The sequence below is a fragment of the Pseudochaenichthys georgianus genome, chromosome 12 (assembly GCF_902827115.2).
Source record: "Pseudochaenichthys georgianus chromosome 12, fPseGeo1.2, whole genome shotgun sequence".
Classification (NCBI taxonomy): domain Eukaryota; kingdom Metazoa; phylum Chordata; class Actinopteri; order Perciformes; family Channichthyidae; genus Pseudochaenichthys; species Pseudochaenichthys georgianus.
In genome coordinates, this window is record NC_047514.1 from 27,504,927 (window position 1) to 27,528,080 (window position 23,154).

The 23,154-nt window shown below is 42.8% G+C and overlaps 1 protein-coding gene across 10 annotated transcripts in view; it reads left to right on the forward strand.

Annotated features, from left to right (window-relative positions):
* Positions 1-3,293: 3,293 nt before the first annotated feature.
* rapgef1b (Rap guanine nucleotide exchange factor (GEF) 1b) overlaps positions 3,294-23,154 on the forward strand; it is a 67,040-nt gene continuing 47,179 nt past the window's right edge. For 5 of the 10 annotated variants that reach the window (XM_034095429.2, XM_034095432.2, XM_034095430.2 and 2 more), the window contains exon 1: positions 3,294-3,607. In XM_034095429.2, the coding sequence (XP_033951320.1) occupies positions 3,580-3,607 (28 nt within the window). In that variant the 5' untranslated portion in view covers positions 3,294-3,579. The remainder of the gene's footprint in view (positions 3,608-23,154) is intronic. The other 5 variants (XM_034095431.2, XM_034095436.1, XM_034095438.1 and 2 more) reach the window with 1 other exon arrangement.

The following is a 23,154-nucleotide window of genomic DNA, read 5'->3' on the forward strand; positions in this document are numbered from 1 at the left end:
ATACGAGCTCCTCACATTCCGGGGAGGATCTGCACCATGTGCCGGGGCTTTTTTGAAAAGAGGAAAAATAATCTCACTTGGTATGTGCAGAAACAAAGGAACACATAGAGAATACATTCGGTGCAACAATGGAAGATAAAGTGAGATTATACACAAAAACGTCATCCTTTAATTAGATTAGAATGTGTTTTTGAAAGAAAGAATCCAGATGATAAATAATAGAAATACACTGTATTGTAGATGCCGACCATCGTGAGGAAATGGAGAAGTGTAACCCAGTGTAATGAGGCTGTTCAGCCTTCCATAATTACCATCACATTAAAGGTCCCATGTCAAGGCCAGTTTTACTGATCATGATTCCATTGTTTAGTTTAGTTTAGTTTAGTTTATTTATTTTTTTCGAGCGTGTAAAACCAAAGAAAATACAAATGAAACAAAAGATGATACAGACATGATACAGTACTATACAAATGAATGCAATAACTAAACGAAATATTTAAATAATAATTGAATAATCTGTAGTATCATTGTCTGATAACAATAAACAACAAAACTTTAGCTAATTACACGTCCGAAAAGGGGTCGGAAGAAGTTTACACTTATTTAATCCGACCCCTTCTCCCTTTTTTTTTTACTTTTTTTTTTACATCTTAATATACGTTAACATACAATATAAATGAATACCTTATCCTTGAATAATTCATATAATCATTCATATAATAGGCTATATACAGGCAAGTTAAGAGAATTGTCTCTATATATTTATAAATATATATATACACATATGTATACACAAATTCATAAACATAAATTGAATATTGTTGAGGTCTACTAGAATAGATTTACATTGTTCAATGTTCCAAACTCACATAGGTTTCTCACAGCATCTCTGTATAGTCTGTGTATTCACCAGCTATTCACTCTCTGTCCTAAACGGCTTGTTGGTGCTCCGCCCCCCCCCCCCTCCCTGTGAGCCCAGTGTGCTCTGATTGGTCGGGACGTTGCGAGGCTCTTTGCTGCGAGGAGCGGACAGGTTTCCGGGTCGGCGATACAGCGAAAACAAGCTAAACTCATCCTGAGCACACTAACACTCACAGCCGAAGTGTGGCTTGATATTGAGAAAGAAAAAGGTTTATAACGCTGTGAGAACGGGTCTGCTGCGGAGAGCATTTCTCCACCATCCCAACTCGTCTATTACCAGCGTTCAGGGAGCTCTATGCAAGTCAATGGGACTCCCTGTCAGTTAGCCAAGGGGTCCGGGTGTGTGAGGTGCTCCGCGGATTGGTCCATTTGGGCGATCTGGGGCAGCAGACAGGTCTTCTCTGTGTTAGAGCTTTACTCGCTGCAGGGTGCACTTTGAGGGCTGTGACTCTGCAGACCGTTTACATGCAGAAAGACCTTCATAACACACAAGGGGACGGGTAATAACCAGAAAGGCATGACATGGGCCCTTTAATACAAAATGTAGCATATAATGTCATCTTTACATACTGTACATACATATGAATATTGCTGAATGCAGCATTTCACAGCACTCTTCTTCAGCAGCCGCTTGGTTTTTGACTCCCTGCACAATCATGTTTAAATGTTTTTATCACGCAGAACTTAAAAACCATTGATTGATGCTTGCATGTGTTTTTTCATTATTTGTATGGGTATTTTATTGCATTTTATTTGTTTACTTTTGTGTCATAACCTCATCTATATTAATATTTTTTTTGTTTTAAATGTAACGGTTCTATATAATGAAATTTCATGAAGTAGATTCATACCTACCCCACCAGAGGTCACTGCACCAAGTCAAGCACAAGCTAATATCCCTACAAATAAACAGTATATATAGCCATCAACAGTAGAAAAATACATACAATATAAAGTATCTATAAAGTACGCACTCTAAAATATACAGAATGGTATCTATGGGACTATATGAAAATAAATTCTACTTATACACATATCTTTATATCATTACAGTATACAGTAAATGTATTTACAGTACAGTATTTCATTTTTACTTTCTGTTTTATCTTTTTATATCTTGCATGCACATCTTATGTCTTATTCCTGCATTTTATTTGCACCATTGTGTCACCCGCAGTATTTTTCCGTTGTACTATTTGACTGCCTTGTTTCTTTTTGTCTTATGTATATTGTATAGTGCTCTGTTGGAGGATTCTGCAACTATGCTGTAGCTATTGTGCATATGACAATAAAACCTTAAAACCAATAAAACCTTTACATCTTGAATTAACTCAGGGTTATTCAGTTGGTTAATGGTAATGGGCATTTTAAATAGTCAAAGTCACTTTATTGTCAATTTCTCTGTGATAAAAACCTGGAGATCAAAATGCTGTTTCTCACTGTCCCAGGGAATAAGAATATATAAATATGTACATGTACATATATATATATATATATATATATATACACACACACACCTGAACACCCACTTATATATATATATATATGTATACACACACATACATACGCACAGAGATGGAAGAAGTACTCAGTTCTGATACTTCAGTAAAAGTAGAAGTACAAGAGAGTAGGAATACTCTGTCACAAGTAAAAGTGCTGCATTCAAAATGGTACACAAGTAAAAGTAGAAAAGTATTAGCATAAAAATATAGTAAAGTAGTCATTGTGCAGATTGGTCCATTTCAGAATAATATATAGATATGTTTTATAATGATTGATCATGAAAGTGTTCTCAAAGCTGGTGAAGGTGCAGCTAGTCTGAATGACTTTGTAGACTGCAGGGTAGCTGGTGGATTTACTCCAGGTGGAACTAAAGTCTGATTTAACACTTGATTAGATTGTTTATCCACAAAGTAACTCAATGTATTACATAAATGTAGCGGGGTAAAAGTACAATATTTACCTCTGAATTGTAGTGGTGTAGAAGTGCAAAGTAGCAACAAATTGAATTACAATACTTAAGTACACTACAAGTACCTCAAAAGTGTACTTAAATACAGTAGGCCTACTTGAGTAATTCTACTTGATGACTTCCCACCTCTGCTTATGCATACAGATATAGACACATACTATAGGCCTACAGTGTACACATTAGGATATATTGAAAAAAGGCACAACAATAACTATATACAAAATAACTACGTTTAGCACCTTTTTTATAATATGAATTGCCCCTGCAAATGCACCACACATGTTTCTAGCCCTGAAAACAACAACTCTGGTTAGCTACAACTGTAGAAGTGCAATGGAAACACGCCCATCCCCTTGTTGACAGATGGATGCGTCATTCCTCCCGCAGGGGGGCGCTGCTCCCCCGGAGGAGGACTCTCCGCCTGCCCGAGCCGAGGTTCAAGACATTACCGTGTGTGTGTGTGCTGTGTGTGTATCCAGTGAAAAAACACCCCAAGACGGACTGGCACAGTTTTTCTAGCCGTACCAATGTGTGTGGCCTATACATATACAGTATTAACCCGGGCGGAATCATCTCATGGACACAACACTGTGTCGAAAATGAAGGAATAATCGGGAGGAGACACACGGCCGAGGCTCGTCTGTAGCTTTTTTTGTTGAGTGGGATCACAGCTGCTGGCTACGAAAATGTCGGGGAAAATAGAGAGCAAGCAAGGTAAGTGCTGCCTGGCTTTAAACACAGCTCCATAACGGGATAACGGGTAAAGATGGACAGCATTTGGAGACCAGTACAACCTTTAAATGGCTCTCAATGTAACGTTTGAGGAACATTGTAAATGGTGGTTTAATTGGGCCTCACGGAGCAAATGGCTTTTTTCTGTAACGTTTCATGCTGGTTAGAGATAACTAGCTGGTTTCCTGACCTGTAAAGATGTAGAACACTAACATTACTACTCCATTACTGTGTTGAGAAATGTGACGTGTACCAGCCAAGTTTATAGAATCCCATTTAAATGTGCTATCATTACCACTCCACCGGCTTTTCACCATTCACTTTCAGCTTAACGGTCGTAAATATACCCTGGTTTGATTGTTTGGCAGCATTGTTAACATTGGAGAACAAATCTCAGCTTTTCACCCAGGAATAAACAATGTAAAGCCATTACATTACTAAGAATATGGTGATGTAACATCCTTGACATCATGGTTAACCGTTAGCTGACGTTTAAAATGGGTTTGTAACGGTAGCTAGTAGCAGCAGCAGCTAAAGGTTAGCTTGTCAGTGGCTAATGTTAGCTTCGCTGTGTCTAGTAGTTGAAATGCGTTCACGCCCAAGACTGTAGTGTGTGTATATTTGTGTTGTGTTGATTTCAGCATTGTGCACGTGGCGTTTTTTGTGGTGTTCTTGTTGTGCATGTCTTACTATAAGAGTTCATTTTGTATGCAGCTGTACAGACAATAATGCAGAGTGCAGTGAGAATGAGGGGAAACAGGGTGGTCTCAGTTTGCCTTTTATGCAGAGGTTGAGAAGTACTCGGATCTTGTACTTGAGTAGAAGTACCAGAGAGTAGGAATACTCTGTTACAAGTAACATTCCTGCAATCAAAATGTTGCTCAAGTAGAAAAGTATTATCATCAAAATATAGTGAAAGTAGCGACAGTAAAAGTAGTCGTTGTGCAGATTGGTCCATGTCAGAATAATATGGTTTATAATGATTGATCATGAAAGTGTTCTCAAAGCTGGTGAAGGTGCAGCTAGTCTGAAGTACTTTGTAGACTGCAGGGTAGCTGGTGGATTCACTCCAGGTGGAACTAAAGTCTGATTCAACACTTGGTTAGATTGTTTATCCACAAAGTAACTCAATGTATTACATACATGTTGTGGAGTAAAAGTACAACATTTACCTTTGAATTATACTGGGGTAGAAGTACGAAGTAGCAACACAATTGAAATACTTAAGTACAGTACAAGTACCTCAAAAGTGTACATAAGTACAGTACTTGAGTACATTTACTTACACTGCCTTTTTGGAAGGAAACTTTTTACCCGCTAGCTACACTTGCATCCCACTCCACCAGCTGTCTCCCTGCTTTGACACACACACACACACACACACACACACACACACACACACACACACACACACACACACACACACACACACACACACACACACACACACACACACACACACACACTCCTGCCTGGCGATGCCTGCAGTAAACGGACACACACCAGCACAGATCCCAGTAACAGGCGGGAGGGAGTGTCACACACCACTAGCTCAGTCATTCTTCATAGGCGTAAAAGTTTGTGTCTTGCAGACAGATGACTACTTATGGTCACAGCTAGATGAAAACTCACAGGCAGTGTAGTGGATTGTGGTTCAGTGATAAGTTAAAAGCAAATAAAGGCTGATAGTCACTAAGAGCCCGATCCATCACTTGTTTCAGGTGGACCAGGCTTTCTGCTTGTGTTTACCAGGTCACTATTGGCCTGCAGTCTGCCGCCACACACATCCATTCTGAACACACACCCAGAGGACACCCTATGCTGCACGCCAATGGAATGTGCAACAGGGCTGCAACTGCTCATCACTTTCAATTCATCATTTGGATTATTCAGTTTTAGAAAATAATGAGAAATATGATCTCCATCCCAGTTTCCTTTTAATCTCTTGTTTTGTAAATCCAAAACCAAAATAATTTAAATTCTGCTCTATTTGACTGCCTTGTTTCTTTTTGTCTTATGTGTATTGTATAGTGCTCTGTTGGAGGATTCTGCAACTATGCTGTAGCTATTGTGCATATGACAATAAAACCAATAAAACCTTTACATCTTGAATTAACTCAGGGTTATTCAGTTGGTTAATGGTAATGGGAATTTTAAATAGTTAAAGTCACTTTTATTATCAATTTCTCTGTGTTAAAAACCTGGAGATCAAAATGCTGTTTCTCACTGTCCCAGGGAATAAGAATATATAAATATGTACATGTACATATATATAATTCAATATGATATGAATCAGAAAAGAAGAACATCTCCATAACTAAGAGGCGGAAAACTGTATTCTCTGGCATTTTGCATGGAAATGTATTTAACAATTCTCCTTATAGTTGTTTGTTCTTTTTCTGAAGGATTGATTATTCGACTAATCGTTGCAGCTCTTAATTGTTTAAAGAAGCAATAAAGGCTAAGGATAATAGTCACTCTGAGTCCAATCAATCACTTCTCTCATGTGGACCTGCTTCCTCAGGCTTTCTAGTTGTTAACCAGGTCACTTGTTGTCTCTGCTCTCTCCAACATCGATCCTAAATGTGCACCCAGAGGACACTCTATATGTCGGATGCAGATTGAACAAGCCTGTGGACTGAAACTGAAAAACTGTGCAGCCGGCAGGGTCAGCTTGTTAAGCCCTTTCCTTAGAGAGAGAGAGAGAGAGTGTGTGAGAATTGGAGGAAGTAGATGGTGTTATAGGAGACTTGTCTGTGTGGGCTTAGGCTGTGGAGACTCGACAGAAAGGGGACCCGTCTTAGACCTCGACAGCAGGAGGCTCATTCCCTGGTGCCCGGAGGAGCACGTTAAAAGGGAGCGGATTTGGATTAAAGCGAAAGGAAGTTCCTGTAAGTCGGTATTCCTGCGTACGAATATCTGGGTTGTTAAGGTTTAAAAAGTGTGATGTGCATGCAAATGGTTACCATAGGACACAGACCGATAGGACTATCTATGCACCCAGCTGCAGCAGCAGACTTATGGCCTCTGTCTTCTGGAGTCACCATGGATACCGTGGAGTCACTGACTATGTTTACATGCACAGAATAGACGGCCCTTATTACGAAAAAGACAACATTCCTCCTTAACTGTTTACAACGCTAATGAATTTCCCACAAACGTCCCAGTTAGATTCAGCCGTGTGCGTGCAGTCTGGTTAACGGGCTTCTTTGCATCAAAAGAGGATTTTTCAAACTTTGAAACCATATGCCGACCTATTTGATCGTAGACATTATCATTCTTGTAATCACTTGTTGATTTGCTTGGTGATAATGCGCACATTCCATGTCATATGGATGTTTAAAATGTGGGCTTCTCTTTTAGGCTAGCATCTTTACCCCAGCATGCAAATGGCTAGTTTTGCCGTGCACAATGCAGAGAGCGGCTTCCTAACGGGCGAAAGGCCGAGACCTGTGGCTGAAACCCTCATTTGAGACTCATATTCTTTATGTAGTCATGTCAGAAACATCTCCCTGAAACTCAAACCATAGCAGGAAATATTACAATATATTAGTGGAATATTACTGTGCCTATAAACATGTTGTTGCCACTGGTTTGTCCTGCGTGGGTGGTAACACTGACACACTCCTACCTGCTCAGAAGCATCCTCCCTCCAGAGAGAAGCTGAGAGGCAGGATGTCGTCATCGTACAGAGAATCACTCTTAAGCCTGTTTCAACACTGAACCCCCTGCTCCACACGCACCCTGATGACCTCATCTCTCAGGCAGCCGCACTGTAATCCATAAACACATCCAGAGTCTGGGCAGCAGCCGGCAGACACGCTCATCTCCACGGCTCTCCTCAGAGGACAGAGCTGCAGGGCGGAGAACACTTGTGTAATGCATTGTTCAGATGGACTCCGAGAAGAAGGGCTTTCTGTTCTCAAACTGAAGAGGTTTTCAACTTGCCTTTACTCCTGCACATAAGGTGTTATAACAGCAATGTTCGATCTAATTAACACCTCTTGGATTGGAGCTCTCTTTTTAATTTGTGTCTAGAATTTGGCAAATGTATGTTTTTCCTCACCAGAGCCATGAGTGATATAACTCAATTATATCCCATACCTTGGTGTATACACATAGTAAAGCCATGCTATACGTATCGTGACTTTCTCTCGGAGCAATTAGTTCAGATTGTACTCTATTTACAGGCTTCCATTCTTTAGCAGTCGTTTGTGAACGCTTATTGTTTACTGAAATTAGTCAAATTGCTCATTGTGTGTGTTTGTCTTACGCGATGCCTTAAATGACCTAATTAGACGCCCTGGAATGATTCCATTGTTGCAGTTAGTGAGACATTCAAAGCAGCACTCTTGAAAACAAGCTGTGGCGCTGAAATTAAGTACAGAAACGCCTTTGGCTTCGCATTGTCGAAATAAAGCCACTTAAAAGCATCTGACTTTACTTTCAGACGACATAGTGCTCCAGTGTATGAACTTTTCATTCACATTAATAATTGTAATTGTAATTTATAACCACTACAGCTGCTCCTTGTTGCCAGAATATGTGAACATTGTTTCCAGTCTCAAGGCCATACAAGGGGTTTTATTCTGAAGATAAGTGAAAGCTTTAAAAGTCCAATTTATGCTACCCTTTACTAAGTAAAAAAAGTACTTTGGGCCCTACTAATTGCATTTGATAAAATGATGTGTTAGGGCACTTGGTAAGATCACACACCTTCATGACTAAAAGAAACCTGGGTTATCACTTTGTGTTATTGCGATGTGTCGACACGTGTAGTCCATCTCTTCCCACGGGAGGCTGGGACCGAGACACAACGGTTCTTGCGTGCCGCGTTGGTCGCTGCACAATGTGTTATTATTAGCCTGTAGGCTCCGCTCGTTCTGGACAGTCAACCGTAGTAGCCAGCCGCAGCGGAACTGATCCATCGGTTCCTTATTTTAGGCTGCCCCCCCCCCCCTCTTCACTGTGTGGGAGTCGTCTATTTCCTTTGAAAGGGTTTAGCTGCAATGCAAAGAGTTTACTCTGAAGCATTCCTAGAGTTAACACTCGAGTGCAAGTCATTTGGGTGGCTCTGTGTTCGCTAAGTGGTCACTGCACCGCCTCGCACGTTATCTGCTTCCTCTGATGTACAGAAATAGCGAGCTCCACGTGCCTCAGTCCCCACCCCTCAGTCCCCACCCTCAGTCCCCACCCCTCAGTCCCCACCCTCAGTCCCCACCCCTCAGTCCCCACCCTCAGTCCCCACCCTCAGTCCCCACCCCTCAGTCCCCACCCTCAGTCCCCACCCCTCAGTCCCCACCCTCAGTCCCCACCCCTCAGTCCCCACCCCTCAGTCCCCACCCCTCAGTCCCCAACCCTCAGAGCAAGAGTTACAGCAGTCGTGATGCCAAAGGGTCCCCGGGGCATCAGGTGCTCGCACATCGCTGATGAGCGGTGCCACTGTTGCACGGGGCAGATCTGGCTCTGGCTGACACGCTGCCATGCTGAGGTTCTGATGGCAGAAAGCATCCCTCCCTCCCTCCCTCCCCACTCCCACAGAATGAGAGGCCTGCTGATCCCATATAGGTTAGCTGTGTTGTAATTAGGTGGTGTGTGCGCGCTGCTGTGTATGGGAAGCAAAAAGAGGGAGGCAATGGAGCTTAGGGAGAAAGGAGGGGGCGGAGAAGGTAAAGCATGGATGGGAATGTGCTCGGAGAGAAGGGGGTGGACAACATGGTCGGACTGAGGATGTACATGAGCAGTGAAAGGCTATCCACTCTTTGTAGCATTCAGGCCGTTCTGCTTTCTTCAAGGAGTTGCTTTTCTCAGATCTCATGTGTAACTCAATAGCACCTCCAGCAACAGGTCGTATCTCTGTCAAGTGTGCTCCGGAGACGGCTCTCTGAGGGCTTCAGCATATAACACGATGCTTCTCTGGACTTCGCCGCCGCGCATCGGCCGACCTGCCAGAGAGCGGGTCGTTTGTTCCCGCAGGTGGTCTGTGGCTCTTCAGTACATCCCCACTTAAGATACCTGTGGGTCGGACCCTCTGCAGGAAGACTTGCTCTGCAGGATTACTTCATCCCAGAGATACTGACTTATTGAATCATTATCTAACCAACAAGCACATTACTTTTAATTCATTGTGCAACCCCCCCCCCCCCCCCCCCCCCCCCCCCCCCCCCGTGCTATTTCTGGATGCTTCCTCTGGAGTGCTGCTTCAGTGTGTTGTGTCTGAGTCAAAGCAGTGTGACTGACTCTCAGCAGAGCGATGGCTGATGCCAGTCTGGATGCACGGCAAGTCATCGTTACGTGAAAGCATAACGTGTGTGTGAGGATCAGGATGGGGAATATAAGCTGGAGGAGCCCGGCCTCCTCCGAGGACACGGACTCCTCTCTGCAAGGAGATCTAGACGAGGACACAGGTACACACACACACACACACACACACACACACACACACACACACACACACCTACCTCTCCTCCTAAGGCATGCACTGCGGACTGTATGCTACTCCTGCTGTGTTCTCATTAATGCTGAGCCACAGAGGAAACTAGGGCAGTAATGATTAGAGCACTGTTGACATTGATTTCACCCAAAACATTTTTCAGTTTATTTCAAGGCATCAAATGATAAGAATAACAAAAAATACTTTTTTTATATTCTGTGTTTTTTCACAATTCAAACATCACAGAGCCCAAACAAGCCAGAAGGATTTGAATTGTAAATGAACAGATACAATATTCTCAGGCCCAGTGTTCAGCGGCTGCTTCCAAGAAGGTTCCTCGTGCGCACTCTATGCATTTATTCAACAGTTTCTTCAGTAAAATAAGTGCATGCTTGCATTGTTTTTAGGGCGGATGTGTGCTTCTTTGTTTAGGGCTGCTGTGGCCCGATTTGGAGCGGTGCGATGTTGAACTGGGCTCGCTGGCAGAATGAAATGCAGGGGACATTCCTCGCTGAGCTTTTTGTGTCGTGTGGCTTTACAGAAGGTGCTCATTTGCTCCGCTGGAGTCTTGGGTGGACCCAGCCCGAGAGGCTGCTCCGCGCTCAGCCTTATCAGAACCAAAATGTGTCGACAGACGCTTCTTTAATCTTTGCTCATCAGGTGAGGATTTGCCCGGCTGCCTTGGTGCTGGGATTACATCCTGTTACACAATATACTAATGTGGGACACTCACTGTGGCTTTTTGGCCTCTCCGATCCAACCGGCCTGCACTGCTTCATCATGAAGGCTGTTTGTTCACATGGTGGGGTTAACACTGATTTAAGATGGACTTTTATTAATCCCTCGTGGGGAAATTGTTTCTCTGCATTTGACCCATCCTAGTGTTAGGAGCAGTGTGCTGCCATTTTGAACGGCGCCCGGGGAGCAGTGTGGGGTGCCTTGCTCAGGGACACCTCGGTAGCACTTGGTGTTGCCGGGACTTGAACTGGTGACCTTCCAGTTGCCAAGCCAAGTCCCTATCGACTTCGCCACCACCGCCCTTGTTGACGACGTCCATACTGAGCAGTGGTGTGATGTAACTTAGTACATTTACGCAAGTGCTCTACTTAAGTTTATAATTGAGATGTTGCTACTTTATACTTTTACTACAATTTTGAGGCAAATATTGAACTTTTTACTCCACTATATTTATTTCACATATTTAGTTACTTGTTACTTTGCTGATTTAGATGATCAATACAAAATATAAATCGACTAATACATTATTATACAGTATATTATTATTATTATTATTGTATGAAGTTTTCCAAATAAACCCTTGCCTTTACCCAACTTTGCAGTGATGAAAACAAAAATGCACCAATAACTTTAATACAAAAATATCTTGTAATTAAAATATCTAGTACTTTTGGAACATGAAGTAATTATTATACTCTTTGTCCTTAAGTAATATTTTGAATGCAGGACTTCCCCCCCGGTGATCCGGTAGCACAGAGCTCCATAATTAATGGAGTTGAGTCCATCACTGTGTAATTACACCATGTTGTGAAAACACGTGTGTGTGTGTGTGTGTGTGTGTGTGTGTGTGTGTGTGTGTGTGTGTGTGTGTGTGTGTGTGTGTGTGTGTGTGTGTGTGTGTGTGTGTGTGTGTGTGTGTGTGTGTGTGTGTGTGTGTGTGTGTGTGTGTGTGTGTGTGTGTGTGTGTGTGTGTGGTGTGTGTGTGTGTGTGTGTGTGTGTGTGTGTGTGTGTGTGTGTGTGTGTGTGTGTGTGTGTGTGTGTGTGTGTGTGTGTGTGTGTGTGTGTGTGTGTGTGTGTGTGTGTGTGTGTGTGTGTGTGTGTGTGTGTGTGTGTGTGTGTGTGTGTGTGACAGACAGAGGATGAACCCACTTCCCAATCTAGTATAAGCATAATCAGCTGATAGCGATCACTTATTTTCTCGTGCTGAATATTTGATGATGCAGCTGTGATAACTAATTACACACTCTCCAGTGTCTCTTTATCTTAATACATTGAGACGGAGCACAATTAGGTCCTGCAGACACAGAAGAGGAAACAATGCATCGCTCTCCATTGGCTTTGAATGAAAGAGTAAGTAGAGAAACCCAGAACTAAGTTTATATAAGCTACAAAACTGAGCCTTGAAGAAGGCGAAAGTGGATCCAGGCGTTAATACGTAAGATAATACGTGCCTTTTTGTACTGCAAGCATTTTGTCCAAATGTCATTTTTTAGCAACTGCACTCTCGCCACGCGCCGCTACAACACTCCCATGACGTGCTGAGTCTAATGTTTCTATCTAGCTGAATGCTTTTTGTTTGTTGTGTTTCAGCCCTTGGTTGCATATTGTGGCATCTAGTGTGTATCCTCTCCTGTGGGAGGGATGGAGTGGGACACGTTAGGCTCAGTCTACTCGCTTCACTATAGATACAAATACTACATTTTGTCACATTTGAGATCAAAGAAATGATAAAGGACAAAGCCTATAACTTAGGGATCCTGTGAGTATTCGCTAGAACCAAAACTACCAGCACCGAGAACCACTACTGAAACCTGGGTGAGTCTTCCGACGTTTTCTTTCAGTTCTTGTTTTGCAGTGAGATTTAAACTGAGTTCATGTTTCAGCTTGTTGAGATTTGTGTTTTCCTTGCTACCACTTAATGCCATTCAAGCCAGAGGCAGTCTCAGAGTTGGGCATTATGAATCACCTGGGATACCGTGTTGATCTTAATGAAGACACCCAGTATAACAAGGGCATGTAATGCTGATGTCCATGCATACAGACACCGTAGGAGCACCACTGAGAGTGGAGAAGAGTAATACCTCTGTTGTTCTCTCGGCGGTGAAGTGAGCGGCAGAGTCCGAAGTAGTGGTCTTTGTGCGACTGAAGGCACCATCTGAATGGCTGGGGCGGTTTAGGAATCCTGAAAAGGGGTTTTCTGTCAAGTCGTGTCTGTTTGTGTGAATGTGTCAAACCACTCAGACCCCAGGGTGGCATGGCTGGGTCAGGGGGCTGGCACACAATGAAGGGGACGGCCCACAGTTGCTGCCAGTTTCCGATGCCTGGCTAAATCAGGAATGGAGAGCGAGACGTTGACATTGCATGCACACGAGTCACTGGGTGTTTCTCAATGTCGAGTACGCTTGCTTGGTAGCACATGTCTTCCGAGTCACTTGCTTCACAAGTGAGGCAAGAATCCTTCCTGGCATTCGGAAAACGATGAGTGGAACAGGCTAACAGGCTAACAGGCTAACAGGCTAACAGGCTAACAGGCTAACAGGCTAACAGGCTAACAGGCTAACAGGCTAACAGGTGTGCGTCATATGAGAGGTCCCGTCTTACATTTTCCACCACAGATTTGGGGAAATTGGTCCGTGCGCAAAGCATTGTGGGGATTTTAAGACCGGAGTCTACACATGTGCAGCCTCGAAATGTCTCCAAACGAAGTACGCCGGGCTCGGTAGAATTCCAAGTATGCTGGACATTGGAACAGTCCTTCGGCGGCACTCGTAGAATGCTTGAAATAGTGGCTCTGGAGCAGCTTTACTCGACATTGAGAAACACCCACTGTTGTCAGGGCAGATGTGGGCTCGTGTATTTCTGTGTCTGCCTGCTTGCCTGGGTACATAAATGTTTCTGAATTGTTGCTTTGATATATTTGTATTCTTTTTTTCAAACGGTGTAACATACTTTCATGCCGAGACACACATTGTTTATTCCGTGGGTGACCGTCCTCTTCTGACCCACTTCCTCTGGGATGTTCTTCCTCATGCGACCTGAATACAGTTTAACAATGCATGACTGTATATTAATGAGCTTCTAAGGAAATTGTAAAATACTTTGCCAAGGTGAATCAAATGTTCTCCTGCTATCAGTGCACTTTGGCCCGAGTTAAATACGAAACGTTTCCTCTTCGTTAAGACTTCATTCAAACAGTTGGATGCTTCATTTAACCTCCAGAAATGATCGGATTAAAGAGTTCTGCTCTTATATCTTGAAATGTACCAAATGTAGAAACCTACCTGTAATGTAACCCTACCCCTAACTTTTGACCACAAACCAAACGGTATCTTTTCTTGTTCTTTCCTTTTCTTACGCTTCAGTATTGCCTTCATATTTGAGCTTGTGAAGTGGTGAGGAGACATGGACATTAGGTTTGCACTATAGCCAGTGTAACAGGACCCCTATGTATGTGATATGGGCACGGATACACAAAGGAAAGGCAGAACGAGCAAAAGAAAAGAACACTTGCAGTAACAAAGAATATCACCTCAACCCACTGTTACCTACACAATGTGGCAGGACTAACACATTGCATGACATGTCAGACACTGTTATCCAAAGCGACTTACCTACTCAATACTGTGGACAATCCCACAGGAGCACTTTGGGGTGAAGTGTCTCAGGGACACAACGACATGCTGACTGCAGTGGGGTTTGAACCTGTGACCCCCTGATCCCAACACCAACTCTCAACCCACTGCACCACACGCCTTCCTCATAAACTGCTTCTCATCTCTTTCCAATAAAGTCAAGGAAGCAATACCAACATTCTGCAAAGTCCTCCTCTTTATCTTCCAAAAACATTTCAGATGTGTTCCACATGTAGAGAATTAGAAAGCCGCTGCTGCACCGCCGGTGGTTTTACAGTTTCTTAGTGGTATTATCCATCACAGCTTCTGTTATGCCTTGATAGAATGTTGCAATGACAACATAGTTTTCTTTATTGACATTTCCTTATTGATTCCTTTCACCTGGGGCCTTGACGGATGCATTTTTGTAATTCGATTTAATATTCATTAAATAGAAGAAAGGCATCTTTAAAAGGATACAACATTATTCACTTTGGAGTGCATTAAGTAAATGCACTCCCATGTGTGTCGTCTTGTTGTAGTATTTGTGCAGCTGGTATAACAATCAAAGTGTGTGTCTGCTGCAGTGTGTCTGCTCAGAGGAAGCTCTGAGGACAAAACGTCTGCCGATCAATACATGTTGAAAGATGATATTCAGCATTGTAGACGCAACTTAAAAAAGAGAAGTAAAAATGCTGCATATTGTTCAGAGGAACATGTGTAGCGTTTTCTAACTTCATTTTGAATGACATTGAAAACGTATATTATTGAACTTTTAAATTAAGTGATTTTGTTATAAAGTGCACCCATCATGCTATCTTTACGCAATAGCATAGGTCTCAGATATATAAAAAACATGTCTGAAGTGTTTTGCTCCAAACACCAAACGGATCACCCATTCTAGCCATGCCTCATATCCCTCTATTTCACTTCCTGTTTCTAAAGTGATGATTTGGGGTATAAAGCTTTAAAAAAATAAAAGAGGAGGGGGCTGAGCTCATGCGGGAGATTCTACCGGCAGATTCTGCGGTGATGAAACGCCATATCATGGATTATCAAGGATCCTCTCTGAAACAGTCTGGAGCTCAAAGGCTTTCTCTCTTGCCGGTTATACCACAAGGTGAGTTCCTTTTACTTCCTGCTTCTTCACACACATGCTCTCCAGTACAGGTTAGCTCTGAGTGTTAGCGATGCTAATGTAAACACCGAAAGTAAATCTGGATCAGCTCCGTTGTAGCCCCGTTTTTAGAGATGTGGGTGTGGAGGAAAAGAGAGAGGGTTTTATTTTCTGACGCTGCGTGAGTTCCCTGACACACCGGGGACACATGTTTATGTATGAAAGACATCAAAACAGTGCATTTTGCATGATAGGTCCCCTTTAAGGTCTGATATGAAAACCTGATCCCTAGTGATCCTCAACAATAGAGCTCTTTTCCGGCCTTCATCTAAAGCACAGTCACTCCCTACACACTTTCATGTGGACACATGTCAAAACCACAATAGGAACGTGCAATCTCAAATCCTTTTTAATGTGACTTTTTTCCAAAAATACACATCGATCTCACCACAATAGACTCAACGACTATTATAGCTAAAGAGGTATTAATACAATCACAAGTTCTTAATTAGACGCACATTTTAAATCTGCAAACAAGAAAATGGAAAGCACTTGGGAATCTTGATATGAACTGACGGCAGAGAGTGAAAGATGCTTATTGTTTAGCTGTTACAAACAGTTTAAAAATAAACTGTAAAGTAAGTTTTCACATGCCTTTGGTTATTCATCACTGACTTAGTTTAAACAACCACTGCTTAATTATAAGTGGCTGTGCGAGGGCGAGTCTTGTTCTTTGTGGCGGACACATCTGTCACCCGAGCCTATTTTTAAGAGTCTTGAGAAACAATCCCAATGCAAAGAGTCAGGGTTGCCAGAGTGCTGCCAACTCCAAGACGAGTGTGTATTATCCGGCATCTGTCTGTCAGTCTCGTCCAATGCAGTGTGGAGAGGATAACAAGGAGCCCGCTGTACACAACATGGGCTTTGTGCAGCTCTCGAACGCGTGGAGAGTCGTACCACTCCTCGCTGCTCCAGGCCATTTACTCACTGCTGCTACTGCTCCTCTGTATCTGTGTTGCACTGTGGCAGTGAAGTGATTGGTTCTCTTGTGGCTGTTTGTCTGTGTGTAGGATCAGTCTCGAGTGCTTTATAGTTCGCCGTTTGCTCCTTGCCAAACAGCTGCCGCTCAATGAGATCTCTGAATGCATCTCCGGCAGATCACAGGGTTGTTAGCTGTCACACTGTCTCTGTTCCAGCAATGTCTGATGTTACATATACTGACAAGCTGGGTATTTATAGCTCTTTGTGGTTCTTTAGTCTATTGGTTTTCACCCAAGGTGAACTTCTGCCTGTCTGTCTCTGCACTGGGTTTAGAGAGCAAGCTTTAAATGGGATCCTACGAGCTGCAGTAAACCGCTGCAGCCAGAAGGTCAGGATCAGGCTGTTTCTGTGGGGGGGGGGGGCGCAGTGAGCTTCTTTGTCTTGTTTCGGATTCAGAGAACTGTGTAGGCCTTTTTCTGTTTAGGTGAGGTCAATGGTTTTACTGTTGAAGCAGAGCATTGAGTCAGGCTGCTGTGGACTGTGAAGTTTGTCCAGAGAAAAGGGAGCGGCTCTCAGTGAGGGGGACGTGGGACAGGAAGTCGTGTGTGTGTGTGTGTGTGTGTGTGTGTGTGTGTGTGTGTGTGTGTGTGTGTGTGTGTGTGTGTGTGTGTGTGTGTGTGTGTGTGTGTGTGTGTGTGTGTGTGTGTGTGTGTGTGTGTGTGTGTGTGTGTGTGTGTGTGTGTGTGTGTGTGTGTGTGTGTGTGTGTGTGTGTGTGTGTGTGTGTGTGTGTGTGTGTGTGTGTGTGTGTGTGTGTGTGTGTGTGTGTGTGTGTGTGTGTGTGTGTGTGTGTGTGTGTGTCCCAAGTGCTGGCTCTGTACTCCAGTGTGAAAGTACAAGGGCAAGGATGGTTCTTTTCATAATTGAAGTATCTTTTAATGCTTTATCCATCTCCATGCAAAGAAGCCAACAAGTAGTCGTAGAAGGGGTGAAATCAAGTACAGTTCACGTTGACTCTGGTGTCCCACAAGGCACTGTGCTGGGTCCATTGCTTTTCTTATGCTACATTAATGACATGCCGTCACATGTAGCATCTACAGTGCGGTTATTCGCGGATGACTGCCTGCTCTACAGGCCTATTAAAAATGGAAGTGACCAAGAAGACCTACAGGGTGACCTGACTAGACTTCAGGAATGGGCTAACACTTGGGGAATGTGCTTTAATACTAGTAAGTGCTACATCCTACGAACAAGCAGATCAACACACCCGCACATTAAAAACTATACTCTATGTGGCCAGGTGTTAAAAGAGGTCACCCACCAGCCTTATCTTGGGGTAGAAATCCATAACAACCTGAAATTTCGCCAACACATTGGCCAAATTGTAACACAGGCAAACCGTTCGCTCAGCTTCCTACGCCGGAACTTTGAGCGAATTTTCGCAACTAGTGACACTCTTAAATACTCCTTCTTTACGAGAACAATCAGAGAGTGGAACTTGCTACCAGACGAAGCTGTCATCGCAGAAACCGTGGAGTGCTTCCGGAAAATTTTAAGAGACATTTAGCGGGGATCATCCATCCCCCACTGAGCGTGATACCGCTGGGTTCTGCTCAGTATTAATCCAGATCCAGATCCCCTGCTGGATATGTATATGGGTGTATAACTAATTTGTGATTCTGATTGATCAATTATTTGGTCTTTAATATGTCTGAATATAGTGAAAAATGCCCTGATGAGGTAATAAATGCAGCTCCCCATCACAAAACACAAAGGAAAACAACAATTCATTGTAATGGAGAAACTGGAAATAATCAGAATCCGAATTCCTTGACTGGTCCCACAGAGAGGACCATTTACATTGTTACTAGAGATGTCCTGATCCGATCGGGGATCAGAGCCGATCACGTGATTTAAAAAAGATCAGAATCGAGAGAAAGAAATCGGGGATAGGGAATTTAAAAAAAAATGTTTTCAGAAAATATTTTTATTATTTAATGTTACAAAACAGAAATGACCATGTTCACGTCTTAAAGTCATCCTGAGGACTTAGTTTTGGTTTAAAATGACACAACATCATGTATGTGTTGCTTCTTTTGGGCTTGTTTTCATAGACCTGGTTGCTTATTTCTCTCAAATCTGGTAACAGAGTGGGCGCAATGTCTAATAGTAGCAGCAAGCTAACGAGAGGCTACGTTCAGCTGGTGACTCGGGAGTCGGGACAGAGAAAATGTCAGCAGTTTGGAAGTATTATAAAATTGAAAGCGAAGGCAGTGTAACAGCCAGATGCAATGTTTGCAAGGCGGAGGTTCCACGTGGTGGAAAGAACAGAGCTACGTTCAACACGACCAATCTAATACGCCACCTGAGAAACAAACACCAACAACAACACGACGAGTACACAGCGGCCACTCAGGTAACGGCACTGAAACAACCGACACTTTCAGAGACTTTTAAAAGGATAGAGAAACTGCCCCAGAACAGTGAAAAGGCCAAAAAAATAACAGCCAAGATAGCTGAATTCATCGCGTTAGAGAGCCAGCCGTTATCCGTTACCTTTTTTTTCCTCTAAATTCATTGCATAAAGATCGGATCGGGAAAAATCGGTATCGGCAGATTGTCAAAATCAAATGATCAAAATCGGATCGGGAGCAAAAAAAGGTGATCGGGACATCCCTAGTGATCGGGACATCCCTAATTGTTACAGAAGTATAGAAAATACAAATAACTATTTTAATTCTAAACACAGTATTAGATCAAAAGGCATGCACATTCAAATGAAATACAAATATGTACACAGGGATAGACATTAAGGGTAAAATGCCAGTGGCCCTCCGGGCCGGTGGAATTGTATTATCACTGGCCCCACCATTGTAACCACTGGCCCAGAGCATTCGTCCAAAAAGAATCGACTAATAATGAAGAAAATAAACACATTTGTTGCAATAGTCATTTATGCACTAACTACATTACTACTTGTACTACAACATTTGAATCATCAGTTCTTCCTCATTTTCTCAATTGTTCATATTTGGTTTATTATAATAATGATATTGTGGTCATTGTTAAATGTCTGCTATTATTATGAGTATTATTATTTGTATAACGCACTTTCTGCCTTCCTGTCACCAGGAGTTAGAAATGTAATGGCTATGTAATAGAATAGCTTAGAACCTTCATTATCATAAACTGCTGGGACATTTCCATATAGCCAATACCTTTATATTGTCTACTCTTCACTTACTTGTCGGCACAGAGCCGACAGAAGACCTTGTTTATACTGGCATCATATTGAGAGGTGCAGCCAGTGACGCATCCTAAAACCAGGAAGTAAGCGGCTGGTTCCCTCGACAAAAAAGCAATGGGATTTCTCCACAGGGTTTTGGAAAATAGCGGGAAATAAGGTCTGTGGAAAACTAACCTGTTTGATAAATGCACGTTTTGTTCAGCCGGATAATCTCCACATGTCTACCCTACTTTTATTATTTTCGAATCATAAATCTAATCGATAGATTATAAAAGGGTTTTAGGACGCGTCACTGCACCACGAGAAGCCAACTCGACCGATCAAGCTGGCTGAAACTTTCTCTCCCTCTTCTTCTCCTCATGCTCCCTGTCACTCTCCTTTAACTCCTCCGGTGACTTTCTTTTATTTGAAGATTGTTTTTTGCACGGCGCTTGGCCGGTTACTGCTGTTATTAAAAATATTTGGCGAATGGTTAGGTGGCGCGATAGTCTGTAGTGAGCACGGGAGTCTGCTCGCGCTGCGCTCCGCAGCAAACAGCTGTTTGCTTTTCACCCAACAACAACAACCGACTCACGGAACGCTATTTTGTAGCGTTGATAAACGAAACAATTTAACAAAATTGCTAGTCAAAATACCAATACCACAGGAAACGTTTTTTTTTTAAACAATATTTTTAGTGGCCTGAGCGAGCAAGTGGAAAGTACGTTATGCTGGCCCGGGGGGTCTGAAAAGTGCTTCCGGGCCAGCGGGCCATTTATAATGTCGAGCCCTGGGACAGAAGTACACATTCAGGGAATGTAAGCAAATGGAGACGGAACGCATTTCCACAGCTTTAATCAGAAAAAAGAAAATGCCTAAATGTTTCAAAAGCTTCAAAAGTTGTTTTGTATCCACTAAGCCTTGCTCTAGGATAATATGTGTGAGGTGGCATTCCCATGGTATTTTTGGAAAACTAATGAAAAACCAGTCAAAAGCCTGTTGGAACATGTAGGAGATGCGTGCATTGTAGATGGAGGGATTTCTCTCCTCCCTGCGCAGGACTCTACACTTCATTGGGTTTGTTTAATCTTCCTCCAGGCTACTGCATTTGCACTGTAATACAAGTTCAACCTCTGGACCTTTTTTATATTTTCACCTTGTTGTTTACTCAAGTCTGTGTCACTGTCATTCTACATTCTACAGTTCATCACGGGACGCTCCCTCTCTCGTGCCGGGCTGTTTTCTGTTTGTACTCGATGTGTCTAAAACCAGGCCCTGTGGCATCCCTCTGCAACCTTTCACTGCTGGTTGAATAGTTGACATGCACTCTTTGTGTACTCATTTGTTTCTGTCTGGGGATGTGTGTGTGCATTGTGTGTCTGTTGTACAAAGGACAATTGAGTGACCTAGACCTCGGGGCTCCATCCATAACTTTGAATACAGCGTCATTGAACTGCTGTGCCAAGTGCTCCCATTTCACAGTTCCATTAGCTTCCCATTGCCCACCATGAGACCCCCACCCACATCGAACCACATTGAAAGAGCTACTGCGAAATAGAGGGTTATTGAAACAGACATTCAACGCTTCTGTGGAGGGATGATTTTGAATGAAGCTTCTAATGTTTTGTCATATTATATGAAGGCATCAGCTGGAAAAAGATAAGACAAAAATTCATCCAACAAAAGACTTCATTTAAAGTGCTTCATCTGATTTCATTTGTATGTTTTCAATAAATCAACCTTGAATCCAAACTAGCTAAATGCCAACAAATATTGATTCAAGCTGAATATTTGGATTAGTATTACTTCTGTTATTTTCAAAAATGTTTTAAATTGTTGAATTGAATTGTTTCGGAGTTATCGGATAACAGAAACAATCCTACCACTGATATTTAATTCTACACAAAGTATAATATGACTGTAGCCTTTATCTTTATCTGGGAAGAAACACAAGGTTTGAACAGAAGAAGTATGCAAAATGAGAAACCAAGCTGTGCAGCGTTTCAACATCACGTACAAACCTTTAAACCAGGGGTGTCCAAACTACGGCCCGGGGACCAACTGCAGCCAGTTGTCCATTTGGAATTGAAACGGCAAACTCAAAAGTATAATGGAATACGGCCCACACGTGAAACGTGTGCTTGTCTTATATTCAGGGTTCCCACGGGTAATTGAAATCCTTGAAAATGTACGAGGTGTTTTCAAGGTTTGAAAAGTGCTTGGGTTTTGGGAATGGTGCTTAAATTTGGGATAAAGTGCTTGAAAAGCTTTATTTCACTTTTTAGATGAAAAGAAAAGAAAGAAGTTGGAGTGCGCGTAATTGCTTCGCTTCTACATAAAGCAGCTCTGCTCCGGCCTTCCCGCGCTATGCGCGCGACCTGCAAGTGTTCGTGTTACGTGTGCCCTGGGCATTCTGATGAGTGATAGATGTGTGCCAGGAGGTTGCCGTTTCAACGAGCGTTGGCTAGCAGAAGACAAATACAAGCCATGGCTGAGACGAGGGTCAAGCCCACGAGTAGCCTCCTGCAAAGTGCAACAAATAACGATGCGAGAGTCTGCGCTGACGAGCCACATGAAAGGTACGCCGTAGCAGAGCATTTTAGATTAGGCTAACGTTGCATGTTACGTTTGTTTAAGCTAACGTTAGCGAGCTGAATAGCGAACTCGATGAGGGATAATAATAATAATTGCAGGGACAATCGTTTCAGAGGAGCGTACCTATGTTAAGATGTGCGTTCAACCCAGTCTCACAGCATTTCGTGTTATAGTCACGAAATATAATCTATTGATTCGACAGAGCGATTTTAAAAGCAATGTATTTCTACTGGTAGTATGTTTCGTGCCTAAACCAAATGTGACTTGCTCTATCGAAATCAGTCACATGGACCCGAAGACACATTTTCGTTTGTATTACTGGTCTGGGGGAAGCTCGCGAGTGTGTGTGTGTGTGTGTGTTTGTGTTTTTTTGCGTTTGTGTGTATTGTGTTTGTGTACCGGGGAAACACTCACGAGAAACACCGGCTGTTGTTATGCCTGCTGTGACGTTAAGTTACTCTGTTCTCTGCTTGTAATTATGCCGTTACAAGCTTCTAAGTTGTATTTATCATCTGAATTTGCCGAAACAAGTTTAATATTCTGAAAGCCAAGACTTTGTTTATTTGAAAACAAACTGTCCCGGACCCTGTCGTGTTATCTATGATTACTATACGCCTTTACTTCATAATTTCAGCGGAGGGAGGGGGAGCGGTGCTGCGGAAGAGCAGGGTGCGATTTGAGAGTTGCCTCTTCTTCCCTTTACAAGCTACACAAATGTATTTATCGCGAGATTTTGGCAATAACAGTTTCATATTCTGAAAGCCAAGACTTTGTTTATTTAAAATCAAATAAACACACCCGAATCCTGACAACTAGTTTTTTACACAAA